General features: G+C 41.4%; 1 protein-coding gene across 1 annotated transcript; it reads right to left on the reverse strand.

Annotated features, from left to right (window-relative positions):
• Nucleotides 1-1080: 1080 nt before the first annotated feature.
• On the reverse strand, nucleotides 1081-17601 carry PIGT (phosphatidylinositol glycan anchor biosynthesis class T). Its single transcript, XM_081949651.1, has 12 exons — nucleotides 17355-17601; nucleotides 15918-16095; nucleotides 13244-13371; nucleotides 12337-12437; nucleotides 11999-12085; nucleotides 10825-10912; nucleotides 10647-10744; nucleotides 9383-9548; nucleotides 8692-8892; nucleotides 5531-5696; nucleotides 5346-5429; nucleotides 1081-3093 (listed from the first exon to the last, which is right to left on the reverse strand). Exons 1-12 carry the CDS (start codon nucleotides 17536-17538, stop codon nucleotides 2841-2843), a joined length of 1734 nt encoding a protein of 577 aa, XP_081805777.1. The 5' UTR covers nucleotides 17539-17601; the 3' UTR covers nucleotides 1081-2840.
• Between the last annotated feature and the right edge of the window lie 2115 nt (nucleotides 17602-19716).

Genomic DNA, 19716 nt, shown 5'->3' on the forward strand with positions numbered 1-19716 from the left:
ACCTGAAATTGATGTGGGAGTCTTATGAACTTTGCCCCTTGGCTGTAGGGGAGAGAAAGCAATACCAATCACTTTGTTTAAAGGGATATTTGATTGTTAATGGTTGCTTCATTAGTTTGGTTTACTGTTGGGTTTTTTCGTGTTTTGTTAAATTATTTTTATTGGAATGGAGATTGAGACCCCTTATGTTATGTGTGTAGTAGAATGGCTTATAATGAGACTGCTAGGCTGAAAGACTTTTTGTATTTACTTATCAAATAAATATGCTATAAGTTTTCTCTTGTCTTTACACAAACACCCTTCCTCGCCGCCCACAGAAATGGGAGTGCTTAGTAGTACTTTATTTAAGCTTGAGAATCTGGTGAAAGCGTTTAGGTTAGATGGGAACTGTCAAAAACAAAGTCTGTGATCTCATTGTGGCATATTGAAATCCATTAAATTTATGTAGCTCTAATGGAGGCCCTTGCATGATTTGCCTACCAGCTTTGAGACTCAGCATTGTGATTTGCAAATTGTATAGCTTGCTCATTACTTAGGTTCAATTTTTGTGGAGTTATACCTCTTTCATAAGACTTATTTTTTAAATGTACATTTCAAATACTAGGGAAGGAATAATTGGGTTTATTTCATTACATTAAATAGTTAAATGCCATTTTCAAATATTAATTGAATAGAAAGACAAAGCTTGGAAGGCTGAGTCAGCTTTGAGTCGGTCCTGTTCATATAAGTATCTTAATAGTTTTTAAATGCCTTGTTAAGAGAACTAAACAAAAAGACAATATGCCTCCTTGCAGAGTGAGCCAGTCATAAATTCAATAATATGAACCACAATATGGTAGCAGTAGGATCAGCAAATAAATTAATGTTCTAATAAATTGCCTTTGTAACAAGGTAATAGCAAAAATTTATATGGTATTAAATATGTAAATTCATATGATTAGATTATAGAACATACAAAGTAGATGCATTGTTGATAATAGTAATGAACTTTCTTTGAAACTCATTAAGAGTAGGCCATGGCTAGCAATTTGCCTTTCAGATTGTTATTTTGGAAAGAATAAAAAAATCTGAATGCAAATCAAAATTGAAGAGATATTTATTTTTTTTCTGGACCAAAGATCACATTTTTCAATATTTATTTGTAGATTCAATTCAGATAGCTATCCAACCTGAATTGCAGCTCTAGGCAGCTAATATCTGATCAAAACAGCAAACAGGATCAAACAAAGCAGCCTAAAAGCTCATTGCCTCTGAGGCCCGTCATGTATCTTGCCTAATCATCTCTTAAAGACTTAATATCATTGTCCAACACCCAAGTGGAAGTGCTTCACAAAAGGCTGGCAAGATGTAGGCCATCTGGATCACAGGTGTATGCTGTTCCACAGGGAAGGCACCATGGCAGAGATGATGTGTCTCTTGGTTCCATCGAAAGATGTTGCTTAACAGAAGGGACCTGGAGCATGCCCACTGTTGTATCATGTGAGAAAGTCTCCAGATCTGGGAGGATTTAGAACGCATAGGACTCAGATTTAGTGTGAGCTTCCTCCTCTCTACAGACCCCATCAGCTTCTGGACATCAAAAGTGAACAATATTAAAATCAGAGGTCAATAAAGATGAGACAGTGCACTGTTTGGGGTGTTGCATCTTTAATCAGAATCATTTTAGCTATGCACAAACTTTATCGCCACTGTACATACTTGCAGTTTTCTTTGCAATCTAGCAAAAGTGCTTTCCACTGCCTTTCTCTAGAATGCTTTTTCAACTTCTCAGTCTAATTTACAGACTAGATATTCTCTCATCCAAGTACTATCCAAGTCTGATTCTCCTTAGCTTTTCATCATCAACCAAAATAACAGTATCTTTCAGATTGGATTGGTGGACATGGGATAAAAAACGGTAAATTTTCTAATCTATCCCTTGACCAATTTCCTTATCTTGCATGGATTTCTATGGGTTCACTCAGGTGAAATTTTTGCTTGACTATCAGGCAGTATGGTACATGGAAGACTGATTAAAATAATGATCTTTATGAAGACCTTAATACCACTTGTTAATTATACATTGAAACCTTTTAAAACAATTTTTGTTTGCATACAAACAGCGTTCATTTCCCAATTTAGATTATCATCTTAATCTAAATCCTGTGGGTATCACTAGTCCAGCACCATGGTTTGTTCTGTTTTAAAGTATTCTTTGTCCAGGTCGCTCATGCTCTTAAGTCACAAACTGTCATGGAGATTTCTAAAAGCTGCATTCTCCAGTGATAGTTGCATCGGTGTGCTTCGAATGGTTTTTCCCTCTAAAATAGCAATTTGCCAAAATTTAATATGTATGCAGAATGCCCTCAAGCACAAATCTATGTATTTAATATTTTGTTTGTGTGTTTTTTCTTTCTTACGTCCACCAACACTGCGTTGATGCATTGCTCTCAAAATATTCTGTCTTCAGTTAAGTTGCAAATGGCAATTAAAAGGTACAAGCTCAGTATGTATACAGGGCAATTGAAGTAAATTAGCTAATGAGATAGGAGTGGTTCTACTTTACCAAAACCAAGGAGATAAAAAGTCAAGAGCAATTCTGGCTTATTTGAAGTTGTCTTTCCAGATAATGTAAACATCTTCAAGAGAGTAAGCAATCCCCTGGGCATTTTTATTTACAGTCCTGAGATCAGCAATGAAGGAAGCTATTCAACAACCATGAATAACAATCCGTAACAAGAAAATAAATTAAGTCTTGCAAAAGGTACCCTGCTTCAACCATCTACCTTCTCAGAAGTTGGCCCTTCATTTCTTGGCTGGAGAGTTCCTAAAGCTTTCAGAAGTACATGCACCAGCTGTCCTCAGAGAGGTGGTACACCTCTTATTTTACGAATTATGTTTGCCAGTCTCTTGGCTAGGCCTCCCTTCTTAGGTTCTTCCATATGGAATGTTCTGGTCAGAAGATTGTAAAAGGAGCCATAACACACAGCTACTACAGTGCAAGTCAGGCAGATCACATTATACGGCATGCTAAAATCTGGTGTTGGCAGATTCACCAGGAGGGGTTCAGTGTAGAGACGTACAAAGTAGCTGGAGCCATCAAAGGAAGGAAATCTGGGAAATAAAAAAAATCAGCAGAAGTTTAAAATCAGAGGTGAAGATAAAGGTATTTTTGAGTCCAGCCCAACTTCTGGTGACCAATGCAATTTTCTTTGCAGATTATAGAACTGATAAACCACTGCCTTCCTCCAACATGCATTTCAACTTTGCTATCTGGAATCCAGTAGTCCTGGAATTCACAGGTAGTCCTCCAGCCATTTCCTAACTGGGTATGATCCCATAGCTTCTGAGATCTGTTATGGCAAGGTAGATAGAGCCACTGGCTGAGAAAGAGTAAAGATACAGTAGATAACTGTTCTGACCCCCCTTCTTCCCTCGCCAACACAGAACACACTTCGGACCAAAACTACTTCAACAGGATTTATTGCACAGACAGACAGACAGATCCTTGGCAGCAATCCACCATGACTAGGCTCTCAGAACCCTCCGGCACTGAGACACGATAGCAGCTATCCAGCATGCTAAGCTCACAAGACGGAACTTTCCCAATAGTTCCTACGTTGACTTCTGCAAAGGGCGTATGCACAACCAGTCCTTTTATAGACTGGAGTCTACTTATTAGCAGCTGAGAGCAATTACCGCCGGTAACTGCGCACTTGCTCCTTGCGCCTGTGGGCGTGGCGGTAACGAGCATCTAATAACTCCCTGCTGATGTCTGAGTCACTGTCCCGTGACTCCTCCCCACTGCTCCAAGGCATGGCATCAGGAGCCCCCTTCCTTTGGCTCTCACTGCTGCTCCATGCCTCAGGCACCTCCTGGTGGCCGACCAGACTCTCTGATCCCTGCTCAGAGTCAGAACCCTGCCCAGGGTCCTCCACATTCTCCAGAGCCGACTCATAGGGACCCTCGCTGTCGGAGTCTGGTGGCAGCTCCAACGGCTCCTGCTGGGCCACAACAGATAACTTTTTTCTGTCAAAAGACTTTGGTTCTTTTAGCTGTGTCCAGTGCTTTAGCATGCATAAACTACCATAAAAGTTTAGGATGAGGCTTCATTCAGGAATTGGACATTTACTTCATATGGTATTAGCATTTAAATAGGATTACACATATGAAGGGCATAACATTCCCACTTATATGAAGATAATGACTCCTGCAAGTATGATCTTGCTTCAGCCAGCAAAGAAAATACTTAAGTGACAGATCACATGCACTGTTGCATGAAGAAGGCTTCCAAATTCAAGTGCTGGTGATCCCAGTTAGAATACCAGGTTGGGGGGGGGGGGATAAGTGCTTAAGAAACTACATACTGTTGCTGTCAACCTTATCCAATCTGAAACCCTCCATAAAGGTTGATGATTTTAACTTATAATGACAATTGGAACTGGAATTTCCATTACTAAGCAATGGAGTTGCCAACCATGGCTGCAATGCTTACAAATGACAATCTTTGCAGTCATAGTTGCGGTCATTGGAAGTCATAGAATCATAGGCGTGGAAGGGACCTTGAAGGTCTTCTAGTCCAAACCCCAAATCCTTATTCCTCATTCCTTTCTGGACAAATGGTTATCCAATCCTTTCTTGAAAACCTCCAGCAATGGATCACCCACAACTTCAGGAGGCAAGCTGTTCCACTGATTAGTTTTTTCCACTATCAGGACTTTTTTCCTTAATTCCAGGTTGGATCGTCCTCTGATAAGCTTCCATCCATTGCTTCTCCTATCCTTAGATGCTATGGAGAGTAAATTGATCCACTCTTCCCTAGGACTCCCCTTCAAATATTTGAAGATGGCTAAGCGTTCCCCACTAAGCTTTCTCTTTGTTAGGTTAGCCATACCTAGTTCCCTTAGCCGTTCACTGTATGGTTTAGCCTCCACATGATCTTTGTTGTTTTTCTCTTAGCATCTTTGCTGCTCTTCTCTGCACTCTTTCTAGGATCTCAGCATCTCTTTTGTGTCATGGTGACAAGAAATGGGCACAGTATTCCAAGTGTGGCCTTACTAGTGCAGTATAAAGTGGTACTATTCACTTCTTATGATTGTAATCACAAAGTTACAAGGTTTTGTTGTTATAGCCAATCTCAATAAAAGTAGTTTTAGCCTTCCTGGTCTGGTATACCTAATCGAGCTGAGAAGAATAGGCAAGAAATATCTTGGGGAGAATGGAGCAGGTAATGACTAAATGGCCAAACAATGGAAGCTGGTGTAAGCAGCTTCCCATGTTCAATAGCATTACATAAAGCAGCAATGTCAACTCTACACATTTCCCACTTTCCACCCGCCTTCATTTGCCAAGGTTTAGGGACTCACAGTGAAGCAAAAAGTGGTTTTGTATCTTCATCTTCCTCTTTTATGGCAATGGTGCTTGGCACTAGGGCACTTAAAACAGATGGGCTAAAAACCAGAGAAAGAAAGAAAATTAAGGTTAAAAGCCCCTTCAGGAAGAGAAGCAGACAAGAATTGAAAGGGATGGAGCACAGTCTGTCCCCATTTACCTCACATAAAAGCCATGGTTGGGGTCAGGTGTGTATTCGGTCCACTTGAGCAAGGCTCTCTCAAACTGGATGTTGATCTTGGTGACAGAGTTTGCTGGTAACTGAATCAACATTTCCAGGAGATGGGGACGCTTTCGGTCCTGTGCTGGCTGATAATGTATATAACCTAAAAGAAATACAATCAGCATTTCAGATAAACAAAATCCTTCCTTGAGGTTCATATAAATATACTGAAGAATGTTCTTGCTTATGCCTAGAGTGACGATCTCCACAACACCTTTGCAGAGAAGATCACATTGCTCCACTTTAACCCTTTGGAACGTAATCAGAATCTTTGGGATTCTGATTAAACATCTTAATTCATTTGTGAAAAAACAAATCCAATATAGGACTGTACTGGCTGGCTAAAAAGCCAAGCAGAATACAGTGGGGCTTATTTCAAAAAGTAACAGGCAATTTATTTTTATTTTTAATTCTTTAAAAAATGATGTGTTAATTGTCCTAAGAAAATGTATAAAGATACTGATGAAATCAATACAGGTCAAACCCAAAGCAATCATGTTATATAGCAGTGATGGCGAACCTATGGCACGCGTGCCACAGGTGGCACGCGGAGCCATTTGTCAGGGCACGCGAGGCGCTGCCCTGTCAGCTGGCCAGCGCGCATGGGCACGCTGGCCAGCTGATTTCACCCTTTTTTAAAGCCATTTTTCGCCCTCCCCAGGCTCCAGAGGCTTTATAGGAGCCTGGGAGGGCGAAAAGAGCCTCCCCCAACCCCCCAGAGGCCCTCCGGAGGCTTCAGGGACCGTCCGGAAGCTTCCCTGAAGCCTTCGGAACGTTTAAAACGACCCTCCGAGGAAACCGGAAGTCACTTCTGGTTTGCTCGGAGGGTCGTTTTATGCGCTCCAAATGCATCAGGGAAGCCTCCTGACGGTCCCTGAAGCCTTCAGAACGCTTAAAATGACCCTCCAAGCAACCCGGAAGTGACTTCCAGTTTTCTCGGAGGGTCGTTTTAAGCGCTCCAAATGCATCAGGGAAGCCTCCCGACGGTCCCTGAAGCCTTCGGAACGCTCAAAACGATCCTCTGAGCAAACTGGAAGTCACTTCCGGTTTGCTCGGAGGGTCGTTTAAAGCGTTCCGAAGGCTTTAGGGAAGCCTCCGGACGGTCCCTGAAGCCTCTAGAGGGCCTCCGGGGGGGGCGGGGGAGGCTCTTTTCGCCCTCCCCAGGCTCCTATAAAGCCTCTGGAGCCTGAGGAGGGCGAAAAAATCATGTAAAAATGGGAGGGGGCACGCCTGTTGTGCGGCATGTGGATTGGGGTAGCGCATTGCATTATGGGTGCGGCACGCCCGCACACGACCCCCCTGCGCTCCCTCCACTTGTGGCACGCGAGCCAAAAAAGGTTTGCCATCGCTATTATATAGCAAATTATTGTAGTTGTCAAAATGGATATCCTCTATTGTGCTAGTAGCCACAAATTGTTTCATCCATGTATTGCTTTTATATTTTTAAAAATTTCATTTACTATGGTTTAGTATCCTTCTGGATCATTGGGAGTTGTGGGCACAGCATTGCAACAATTTCCAAGCCCACCTCAATCAGTGGTTCCAAGCTGATAATCACGGGTGGAAGCTCTCAAGCTCTTATGCCAATGTGTGGCTGCCTCAGAACGTGTTGCTCTCCCCTACCTACACTGTTTAATATCTACATGAAACTGCTTGGGGGAGGTCATTCAGCAATTTGGACTGAGGCATCACCAAAATGCTAATGTCAAAGCTATATATTGCCTTTTTAATGCTGCATTGCAGATGCTGTCAACATTCTGAATCAATGTCTGAATGCTGTGATCTGGATCAAATGAAAGTAAGGTAAAGGTAAAGGTTCCCCTCGCACATATGTGCTAGTCATTCTCAACTCTAGGGGGCAGTGCTCATCTCCTCTGTTTAAAAGCCAAAGAGCCAGCGCTGTCCGAAGACGTCTCCATAGTCATGTGGCTGGCATGACTAAATGCCGAAGGCACACAGAACACTGTTACCTTCCCACCAAAGATGGTCCCTATTTTTCTACTTGCATTTTTACATGCTTTCGATACGCTAGGGATTCAAACTGATGAACTGCTGACCTTTCTGATCGATAACTCAGCGTCTTAGCCACTGAGCCATTACGTCCGTTTGAATGAAAGGTAGCTTGGATTAGATCTAACAAGATGGAGTTGCTTGTCATCAAAAGATATCAGTGCAATCAAGGAACACTGATCCTGTGAATAATGCTGAGTGGAGGAGGTGGTTTATAAACTGGAGGCTTCTTGTTTAAATACAAAAGTTGTGATCAGGGAAGCCCTTCAGCTCATGCATCACTTTCAAAATTACCAGGACAATTTACTGTATCTGATACAAGTTATGTCTGGAACAAAATGTGCCACCAGAGTCTTAATAAAATAACCCTGTCAGAACACCAATATTTGACTATTGGGGCAATTAAATGATTGGATATTTATATGGTTCTTTAGTTATATATTGAGGTTTTTAATAACTGTACATTGTATTTTTTCCCTATATGCAACTTTGCTGTACATCATCCCATCTATTCACTGAGGTAGGCCATAAATATTGTAAATAAATAACTTTGCCTCTAATCTTGCTATAAGGCTTCCTGCCTGATACAATTGGAATGAATAAATTTACCCACCCTAATTCTTTGTTCTGGGATTATAAATCAGAAATTTATGGCTAGATGCAAATAAATATGTAATGGAATAGTTACATGCACAGATTGCTAAACTGGGGTTTAGAAAGTAAAACCCAAATAATGGCTCTGCACACTACTCTCTTTGCTCCATTGATAGTTTTTGTTTATACGAATCAGAATAATTGTGTCAGAGATTCTCTTTGAAACAACATACAACCGTGATTTAAACAAGTGTGGATTTCAAGTCCAGAGCTCACTTCCAACAATCCGAAAATTGTAACAATCAGCCCTAAAGGTGGATGGTAATCTTGGGCAAACCTCTAGATCTGAGTACCAATGGATACAAATTGGTTGTGGAGCAAAGGAAAAACTGAGCAACAATTCTGCATTTCCACTGTTCTCTTCCAAAGGATTTCTCTTTCTAAAAAGAAAAGGATTAGAAGAAGCATGTATTAAGAGAGAATTTCTATCTTACTTGGTTTATTTTCCTTTCCTTTAGTAATAATGGTCAAGGTATGAATGTAGAGCCGTAGGTACCAGGGCACAGTCTCTAGCAGAAGGACTGGGAAAGCTCGATAAGGATGTGTGTTATACACAAGAGTGCTGATTTCTCCTGTCTGGAGACCATAACCACTCACATAGCGCTGAGCATGAAGCACCGGTACTGCCAAGCCCACTGAAGGAAAACAGACAAGTTAGAAACTCAGCTTTAGCACCTGTTCAAATGAAATACATTAAAGCAATACCTCAGAAGAAAAACTCATTTTTTAAAACTTACATAGGATTTCCCCATTGTTTGCCTATTGGGAGCAATGACTATTGTTTCCTGCTTTTTATAATATGTGACCAAATCATTGCTCGATGACTTAGACACTTTTATATGAGAGGACAATGAACACTTCTCTGAATTTCTAGAGTTTTTGCATTGTCTCTTTAAAGAAATTTCCCCTGGATGGTTGGGAATACTACCAGAGTTTGTACTGCTGTCCCACTTCAAAATAAAGAATATTTTGAAATGCCCCTGGATAAAATTAAGCTCTAAAGTAATAGGCCATGGGAGTGTGTGAAGACTAATTAATAGTAGTCCTAGTCAATAGATTTAATTGACACAGTGCAATGGTCTCCTTTATGCTATTAAAATAGCCAGGAAATCACTGATCACTCACAATTATCTTGAGGCCGTTTCCATTTCAATAGCACATTGAGGTTGCGAGATGTGTTGAAGAGTGTTGGATTCAGAAGGTCATAGACTGCGTAAGTTCTCCTGTCTCCCTGGACAGATGCCTCATAGATAGATAAAGGAGTTGGGGAAACCTCCAGGAACTCTTGTGCCTGTGAATATGAGTACACTCATTTGCTTTGTGCCAACATATGACATCCTCATCATACCACACCTAGCGAAAACATGCTCAACACCTCCTTCCTTGTATGCCTTCTAGAGTAACTTCTTATGTTTATAAAGGCACAAGATGTTGAGGCAGTCTCTCTGTGCATTCAGAATCACAGCTGCCCAAGTTCCCCAATTCATTGGAAATTCTACCAGTGAAACACTCTTCTAAGCAGCACATGGAAATATGTCAGCTGAAAAGCAAACACAGCAAGTCACAGGTAAGCTTTCTATGCCCTGTGAATGTGTATATCCATTAGAATAATTCTTCAATGGAGCACGTAATAACCATTTCAAAAGTAAATTAAAACATCAGAACGTGTAATGAAACCTTTAATTATAAATCTTTATATATAAACTACAGAAGCATGATCACCTAGTTTAAAAAAAACCCAATTTAGATCCAGCAAAACCAAGTAAGATACCTACACCAAGTAAGGGATCTCCTATACACTACCAAAACTACAAAAAGAAATATACAAAAACTAAAAATAACAGTACACTATTTTTTACATGACACTGCCTTCACCAACAATCAGATTTTACTATTGAAGGCATCAAGCATTTCAACTGCAAAAAGCTAAATTCCTTGAGCACACCTGATAATCACTCAGTCCATTTACATGGGGAGCTTCCATCAGGATTTTTTCACCCAACTAGAGCTCAGTCTAAAGCCCATTTCATAGTTACACTATGGAAATACAGGTAAAACTGAGAATGTTGTGCTGAAGAGGGCAAACGTTTGTGTCCCTGCCCCAGCCATTATTTTGATGCAGATACTGCAGATCACATTACTGAAATTTGATTGGGTGTATTTTCAATTTACATGAAGCAATCCCCACTCCCTCTGGTTTAAAGCACCTATTTTACCTAAAGGAACCACTCAAAAGTCTAGAAAGCCTCAACAAAACAAGTCTTGTCCTCTCCAGTGGCATCCACCTCCCAATTCCTGATTTTTTTTAAGTCTTATTCAAATTTTTTACAGTGCCCAGCTTATTAACATTACAACTATATTCAAACAAGGTTGACAAAAAAAACGTTACCTTGGTTTTGCTGGAAATATCAACATAAACCTTGCTTTGAGACGCCAGAGGACAAGCTTCAGTGAGGGTCCGAGAGAAAATTTTTAAGAGCGACCAGTCTGAAGAGAGAACGACACAAGATCAACTAAGAGATGAATCCAGCCAGCAGTACCAATACAGAGACAGTAGCCTGAGTTACCTTTCTTTCCCTGGGCACTGGCAAAACTATCAAAGACAACAGTGAGGATCTGCCTGAGTTCCCAAGATAAGCTCCGACAAGATTTGTCCTGAAAGAAAAAGGCAAAGGGAGAAAAACACCCACATTTTAAAAAGTCAACATGTTAAAAGACTATCATAATCTGAAGATTCTTCCCAAAATTCCTAGAGTAATCTGCTCTGAGAATTGTAAATATGCCAGGAAAACAAATTTTATAATATTGGGAAATCCTAAGACATATAAATAAGAGCTCATATCCAACATAAAGATATACAGGGATAACTTTCTTCTTTTGGTTCTTAAGAGCCCCAATATAACTGCTTGGAACTTTTTGCTAAACTTGCCAGTTTTAATTTTTCAGAACCAGTCTTTTATTCAGCCTGGATTTAAGTAGGGGTATATGTTACTTGGTGGTATTTTTGCTGTTAGAAAACAGTCACCATCATGGCAGCCAGTGCTTTACTCCTGATATCTATGCACTCCAACATCTAATAAAATTCTTACAAACACACCACCAAAACAAATAAGAAAACCCAACTTAATAGCTGAGACAAAGCTTTGGATCACTGAGTCAGTCAATGCATGGCATTGATAATGTTACCTAGTCAGATAATGAAATGTTTGCAAGCAAACAAAAAGCTCAGAGAACTCCAAGGACTCCTCAGTCAACAAAGTGGATGGTGGAAGATTCAGGTCAGATAAAAGCAAATTCTTCTGAAACTAGCTCACAGTAAATCCCATAATATAACTGGAGGATGCAAATACAGCAATGACCATCAACTTGGAAATTTAAAAGGGAATTGGCATATAATTTTGGGGACGTTAGGCTTATCAGTCATTCCTGCTTATGAAGGTTATATTTTAGCTCAGGTGTTAAGAGGCAACTGCCACTAAATACCAATTGCTGTGGATAACAAGCAAAGTGTTGTTCTTGCGATTTTCAAAGATATCAGTTTGATCATGGCGATAAGAGAGTGCCAAACTAGTTGAACATTTGGACTGATTTACCCATATATATATTTTTTAAAGTAAGTTTTAAGAGGACCACCTTCCACTGTATTAGGGAAATAAGATTATAGATTCAGCATTATCAGTCTTGAGCATTTTGTCCTCAACTCTTTCAGCAGACAGATGAACCAAACATCCAAAAACCAACCCTGCAGATGGGACGGATGTGCACAGCCTGGGAGTGGTAACTGCTATGGAACAGCCTCTCAGCCTTCAGCAGAACAGCCAGGCCAGCCTGGAAAATAAAAGGAAGCTTTTTTTCTCTCTGCAGAATCCAAAAGAAGTTTAGGAACTATGCAACTACTGTATGTACATATGATATTATGGTACAATTCCAAGTTACATACACCCATCAAAGAACAGACAAAACCCCTGAAGCATGTTGCAGATATCCAAGTAATATTTACAAGAATGAAAGAATTCCAGGGGGTCAAAGGACATGCTGCTGCTTTAAGGCTCAACTACTACAGCTAACACACGTCTCACCTTTGAGCTGCAAGGCAACAGCTTCTTCCAGGGTGTGAGATTTTCAGTGCATACAACTTCACGGGGCAAGACAGCATATCGTAGGAAACGATGATCTGTTACTGAACGAGGGAGCCAAAGATTAGAACCTTCCCAAACGTGGATTTTGCTAGGAATTATGGGGATTAAAAGTCCAGCACACTCAGAAGCCCCAAGCAGGGGACACCTGGGTGAGAAGCTTTACAAACATGCCTTTCCCCTGTAAATATACATGATTCCAAGTGTATACTGAAGATATCTGCAGTTTGACTATTATTGAAATCTAGTCAACCTTTAGCCTCTTCCTTTTTCACTATTTCTGTAAATGACATCCCATATATAACAGCATATAGTATATGGGTTATGATGTTGCTGATGGATTGGATTTCTTGTACTTCTTGTATGCTCAGATCAGTCCTGGGGGATTAAGGGGGTGAATGGAGAAAAGAAGAGAAACTACTGTTGAAAAAGCAATATCTGTTTGTAAAATGCTTGAGAAAAATGGAAATGCCTCAACTACAATAAATCAATCAAGAACTCTTCCTAAAGAGGCTGAATAGTACTTTCAGTGAGGCTTGCAAAAGCTGTTAAAACCCTTTTTGTTCCTTATGGCTTTCTAACAATTATTAGCTCCATTCTTTTTGTTGGGGGTGTCATTTTAAATCAAAGAATGTCAGTGTTCTATATTGTAAATTGCCAGAATCACAGTACCTATAATGATTTTTTTCCAATTATCCAAGAACCCAGATTTTTTAAATAGCACTTTTCAATAAACTATTTTTATGTTACTCTTAAATTTTAATTGACTATGGTGAACACCCATAGAATTTGTTTTATAAGACCCTTTACATCTATAAGTAATACATTTGATGAATAAATATTAACTCACCATTCACCAGTCCCAGGGGTTTGAAGGATGCAGTTGGGATGATTGTGTTGGTAGAATCAATGAAGTTCAAAGAGGCACAGAATATTCCTGAGAGGATGTTACTAAGATCTTTCCAAGCTTTGTCAACACTACAAAAAGAAAACATAGTAAGCATCGTAATATGTTTGTGAAGGAGTTATCTGAAATTTAAAAGATGTATTTGCTAAAACACTTAAAGCAATTTCATCTTTAAAATTTTAAGTTGTATTTGTATATTTACATATAATTTTAATGCTATTTTTGTGGCAGAGAATCCTATCTAAAATTTGAAATATATATATATCAGAAGCTTGGGTATTGTTACTTAGAAACAAAGCAAGCATTAACAGTCGCAAAAGTAATATACCATTGAAAACTAGTCATGTTCACAATCTCTGACTGGATTCACCCTAAACCAGAGGTCAAAGGTTTTTTTTTTAATGTTTTGGTTAGTGAGCATACCTGAAACTTTCAGAATGTATTGCAAGTACTCCATCTGTTGGTGCTTAGAGATGTCAACATACATGTCTATTGTCAAGTATAGCTAGTCATTCAATATCAGCTCGGAAGTACATTGCCACATTAACTTCCATGGGCCAGTTATAAATGGTATCTTTCTCCAAACGCCAAGTTTTACCCTAGATTTTGATGTTTGTTCTGAGGGAAATAGTCTGTGGATGGAAGAGCTGTGGGTGACTTCTTTTTTTAGGGATGATCACTATTTGATTAAAATGTATCCACTGAGAGATATGGGGCTCATTGTAAAAGCCACCAATGGCAGCTTCGCTGCTGTGGCATCAAAACTTTTGATTTGAGGGTTTGATGGTAGAATGGAATGTCACACCATACTAACCCATAGGCCAGCGATGGCAAACCTTTTTTGGCTCGCGTGCCACAAGTGGGGGGAGCGCAGGGGGGTCATGTGCGGGTGTGCTGCACCCAAAATGCAATGCGCGACCCCCCCAGTGCGCATGCACGTACAATGCGCGACCCCCCCTTTTTACATGCTTTTTTCGCCCTCCCCAGGCTCCAGAGGCTTTATAGGAGCCTGGGGAGGTCGAAAAGAGCCTTTCCAACCCCCCCGGAGGTCCTCCGGCGGCTTCAGGGACCGTCCTGAGGCTTCCCTGAAGCCTTCAGAGCGCTCAAATGGATCCTCCGAGCAAACCGGAAGTGACTTCCGGGTTGCTCAGAGGGGCGTTTTAAGGGCTCCGAAGGCGTCAGGGAAGCCTTCGGATGGTCCCTGAAGCCTTTGGAACGCTTAAAACCACCTTCCGAGCAAACCGGAAGTCACTTCCGGTTTGCTCGGAGGGTGGTTTTAAGCGTTCCAAAGGCATCAGGGAAGCCTCCAGACGGTCCCTGAAGCCTCCGGAGGTCCTCTGGGAGGGCAGGGGAGGCTCTTTTCGCCCTCCCCAGGCTCCTATAAAGCCTCTGGAGCCTGGGGAGGGCGAAAAATGGCTTTTAAAAAGGTGAACTTATCTGGCCAGCGCGCGCATGCGCGCTGGCCAGCTGACAGGGCAGCGTCTCGCGTGCCCTGACAAATGGCTCCGCGTGCCACCTGTGGCACACGTGCCACCTGTAGCACGCGTGCCATAGGTTCGCCATCACTGCCATAGGCTGTTTCATTCCTTGTGAACTCTGCCTATTCATCAAGCTTATAGGTCTGCTTGGTCTACCGAGGAGTAACAGGCCTTGAAGGAGGCAGGGAAATGCCTGGAGTAAAAGTAGTGGAAATCCAAAACCAAATATGACCAGTTTTCAGCTTAGAGGATACTGCATTATGTTTGCCTTATATTGGGGGGTGGTAAGTAAGAGTTTCCTTTTTCTTTCTCCCTCACTGCACCTGCAGAAAAGAGAGCTGTTCCTAGGACTGCAGAAAAGAGAGCTGTTCCTAGGACTGCAGTCAGCCAAGGCCTTCTATAGGGTTGCCATTCCCTCAGCAGCCAACTATAATAACAGGTTTTTTTTATTGTCCATTTGCACAAGTAAATCAGAGACACCATTAGTGGAAAAAGCAGAGAAGATATCAGCAGGTGATATCACTGCCAAACTATCAACCATCATTTATAAACCTGTAGCACTCCCCCCCACCCACCCATGAATTCATACAACACTATAAGCCAAAAGAACCCCAAACTGATTATGATTTAATATATGTGCAATTCATGCCCACATATGGGCAATAATGGACAATCAGATCAAGCCTTTCCCAGCTCTCTAGAATGTATTACATTATATTTTCCACCATCCTCTGTACATATGGCCAGACTAACAGAAGCCAATCAGACATATCTATAAATGGTGAGACAAATCTACCATGGCTTCCATTGACTGAAGACTTATGGAAACCACAATTTCTGTACTAGCCTTTAAATAAATAACCAAATACAAGTATCCAAGCAAAAAAGGAAGGCTGAGGTCACTTTTATATATTAGCTTTTAATTGTCACAGCCCACGTAGGGCAAATGGCTAAAGCTGTAGATCAGGATCCATAAAGCCCAGGTTCAGTAACTCACTAGATTTACTGAAGCTTTCTTTTAGCTCAACCTACTTCACAGGCTTTCTACTGAGAAAACAAAATCAATTGGAGGAGTCCTACCCAGGATATAAGTAAATCAAATAAGTACATAAACGAATGGAGACTGTGAACCTACTTACTCTGAGACAGTGTCCTGGAACCAGACCCAAAGTTCTGCACCTGCAGGAGCTTGCAAGTAGGGCTGTCCCCAGCTCCGTGTCCGCCAGAAGCCCTGAGTGAGGGAGAGGTGTAACTCGCGCACTGAATATTTGGAAATAAGCTGGCCCAGAGCCTTAGGGAACAGCCGATAATGGGAGACTGGGAGAAAATGGAGACGGAATGGGAAAGCAAAGTGAGAATAGCATCCCTTCTCCCCCACTCCTATCTGCCCCACCTTTTATCTGTCCTTCTGCAAATGTCTATGGAGATTCTCAATCACCCATGGTCACAGTTGTCCCAAAGGTGCTTTTTTTCAAAAGGCAATTGGACTTTGTTTTTCCTTGAAGACGCCTCACTTCTCAACCAAAAACCGAAGAAGCATCCTGGATGAGAAGCAAAATGTCTTCATGGAAAGACAAAGAAAATCCAGGTGCCTTTTGAAAAATACCTTTGGGGGTATTTATCCTCCAGTTAAAGCAATGGCTGCTATTGTTCAGACTATTAAATAGATTCACCCCTAGCCCCTTTTGTCGCCGGGCATCCTCCAGAGGGGTTGCAACCACACACTCCAGAAACCCTATCCCAAATCTAAAGGGTGGGAAAGGTGCCCAGTTGGAGGAGAAGGCATTTTTTAGGTAGAAGCCACCAGTTACAACAGGAAGTCGACCAACTGCGGGAAACAGGAAGCTCTCAGCTGTTTCAAATATTGCAATAATTACTGGGATCAATAAAAACCCTGGTCCCAAGCGGCCAAGCTTGCAAGGCCACCTCTTCCAATATTTTAAATGGGAGTGAACACTATAGGACACTGCACACCACAACAATTAGACATAAGGCCAGCCCCCCCCCCAATGCCATCACTCTGCTTAACAACTAATTCTCACAACACTGTCATATTACCTTCTAAGACTGTATTACTATTATTCTTCTCTTCCTTCCTAGTACCTTATTTCTTCCCACTTATGACTATAACCATGTTGCTTGTATCTTTAACGTTTATATTGTTTTATTTGTTTCCTAGTATAATTGGATTTCTTATTAGTAACCTATGACTATCACTAAGTGTTGTATCTTATCATTCTTGAGGAATATATTCTATTTTTTCTTTATGCACACTGAGAGCATATGCACCAAAGATAAATTTCTTGTGTGTCCAATCACACTTGGCCAATAAAGAATTCAATTCAATTCAATCCTTATCCCCGTCCCTATTCTATTCCTATTCTACGCCTAGAATTTCGAGAGCGGAGAATCTGGACGGGCATCGAGGACTTTTCTTAAAATCCCTTTCGAAAACGACTCCCAGAATGCACAAACAGAGCCAGTTGCGCGCAGCCACCTGCCCTGTCGCCCCCCACCCTCCCTTCTCCCAAAGGCTCTGCCACCCTCCCGGCTCCCCGCGGCAGCTCCTCTCTTACCGCCGCCACGCTGCAGGTCCGAGTCCCAGCGGGTGCGGAATTGGAACGTGGCGGCCAAGTCGCCGGAAGGCAGCGGACTCAGCACCAACTCTTCCCGCAGGGAGTCCCGAGGGGGCTCGGCGGTGCTCTCCGCCGACCCCGAGGCCCAAAGCAGGAGGCCCAGCAGCGAGACGGCCACCTCCATTCTCGCCGCGCCAGGAAGACGAAGTTCCGCCTCTGCCCGCCTCTAGCTGGTCAACGGAGAGCCGGAGAGCCTCAGCGACTCCGCCCCCTTTCTCCCTGGAGCCAATAAGAACTCTCCTTCCGATAACGTAGAGACAAAATTGTAGAGCGACGTGTCTCCTTTGTTTTTTTTTTATTTAATGTTCCGAGTCCGCAGAGTGAGGATAACTCTCAAATGCTCTAAATCCATGTTTCTTAACTTCCCACTTTTAAAAATTATGGAGGACCCCAGAAGAGGTTTTGTTTTGTATGGGTTACATTTATCAATGTTTTACCATATTAAAAAAATCAAATGGATGCAATCGAGGAATATTTATTTATCAAATTATTTAAAAATAATAGTATTAAATCATTGGGTATTAAGATAAGTAATATATCTGTTATAAAACCCTATGTTTTTAACAAATAAAAAGAACAAAATGACATTTTTTTTAATTTTTTGCAAATATCTTCAATATATGACAAATAATTTTGATTTTGTGAACTGCTGGAGGGTCTTGGGGGAAACTTTGCTGTCAATCATCAGCTCTCAAGTGCGTCCTGAAAGGTTTTCAAGATCCCTTCAGGGGGTCGGAGACGTGAAATAAAAAAAATATTTTACAATGTTTTTGTTTTAATTTCTGATCAGTAAATATTGACAGCTGTAACCCTCATACAAGTAGTCCTCACTTAATGACCATTCATTTAGTGATAGTTTGAACTTATGGTACTGGAAAAAAGCGACTTATGACCAATCTTTTCACAACCATTGCAGTATCCTCAGTCATGTGACTGCATTGTCACTGCGTTTTTTTGTTTGCCAGCTGTGCTTCAACCCTAAGACATACGGTAGACTGATCTGACTCTTATCACTAAACTCAACTGCACATGTACACACATTCTTCCACATTCTTTCATCATTATTATTTCATCTTTCTTTGTCTTTTGTTCGCCTGCCAAGGTGGTAGGCAGGAAGTCTGCCAAAATGTAATCATTTAGCTAGTAAGTTTTGTTTTTACTTTCTTTACAATAAAATGTATTTCTTAGAATATATATATATAGAATATATATCGGGTTTATTTTGCTTAATTATCAAGTATACTTCAAGGAGAAGCCACGGTTCATCCCCTCGTTAAATACAGGGCTGAATTTACACCCTGACATGCATTTCAGACACTTGGCAACTGTCAACTGTGGTGTCAACTGTTAACTGTCAACTGTGGTGGGATTCAAAAAAAATTACGACTAGTTCTGTGGGCGTGGCTTGGCGGGCATGGCAGGGGAAGGATACTTCAAAATCCCCATTCCCTCCCAATCAGCTGGGACTCAGGAGGCAGAGAATAGATGGGGGCGGGGCCAATCCAAGGTGGTATTTACCGGTTCTCCGAAACTACTCAAAATTTCCGCTACCGGTTCTCCAGAACTGGTCAGAACCTGCTGAATACCACCTCTGACTGTCACACACTTTACCATCATTGCAGCATCATGCAGTAACGTGATTGCCATTTGCAACTGTCCCAGTGGCTTTCAGTGAGCAAACTTAATGGGGAAGCTGGCAAGAGGCCATACATACTGTTCCCATGATGTTTCTTTTAAAATTTGCTGGTGAGTTGCTTAATGACAGCAGTGGAACTGGCAGAGCTGCTGTCACTAAGCGTGGCCTGATATTTTGCTTAATGATGACTTTGCTTAGGGATGGAGGTGCCAGTCCCAATTAGGGTAAACCAAAGCTCTTTCTGGTCCTTAAACAGTTTTAAGAATGCCAAAGTGTCCTGAGACTAAAATGTTGGAAAACCGCTGCTCCAAATTTCAGTCATAGCAAGTAGGGTGCCTAGCCAGTCTTGCTTATTGTGAGATAAATCATCTTCATGTTTATTATGAAACATCTAAGCAGGGAGGAATCCGGTTAATATTTGGGATGGGAGATCTCCAGGAAATCCTAGGCTTTTGTGCCGGACTAAGATTTTGGAAAAATAGTTAAACCACTTCCATCTTGCAGCTGAGCAAAACCACATGGGCTCAGATAAAGCCACTACAAGTTGAGATGAAATCCAGGGAGAGTTTGAATATTGGAATGTCATTCTGTATAAGCAAAAGACGGGCGTGTACACAAAGATATAAAACAATAGCAAAAAAAAAACAAAACCCACATGTTTTCCCT

The sequence above is a fragment of the Natrix helvetica genome (assembly GCF_964273705.1).
Source record: "Natrix helvetica genome assembly, chromosome: 3".
Taxonomy (NCBI): domain Eukaryota; kingdom Metazoa; phylum Chordata; class Lepidosauria; order Squamata; family Natricidae; genus Natrix; species Natrix helvetica.

Bases quoted from the DNA above. Each gene is read 5' to 3' on its own strand.
- PIGT (XM_081949651.1), bottom strand. From the start codon at position 17,538: ATGGAGGTGGCCGTCTCGCTGCTGGGCCTCCTGCTTTGGGCCTCGGGG. The intron at 12,086-12,336 runs GTGAGACGTGTG...TTTATTTTCCAG, and splicing joins TGTTGCCTTGCAGCTCAAAG to GCTGGCCTGGCTGTTCTGCT. The intron at 8,893-9,382 runs GTGAGTGATCAG...GTTTTCCTTCAG, and splicing joins GAAACGGCCTCAAGATAATT to TGGGCTTGGCAGTACCGGTG.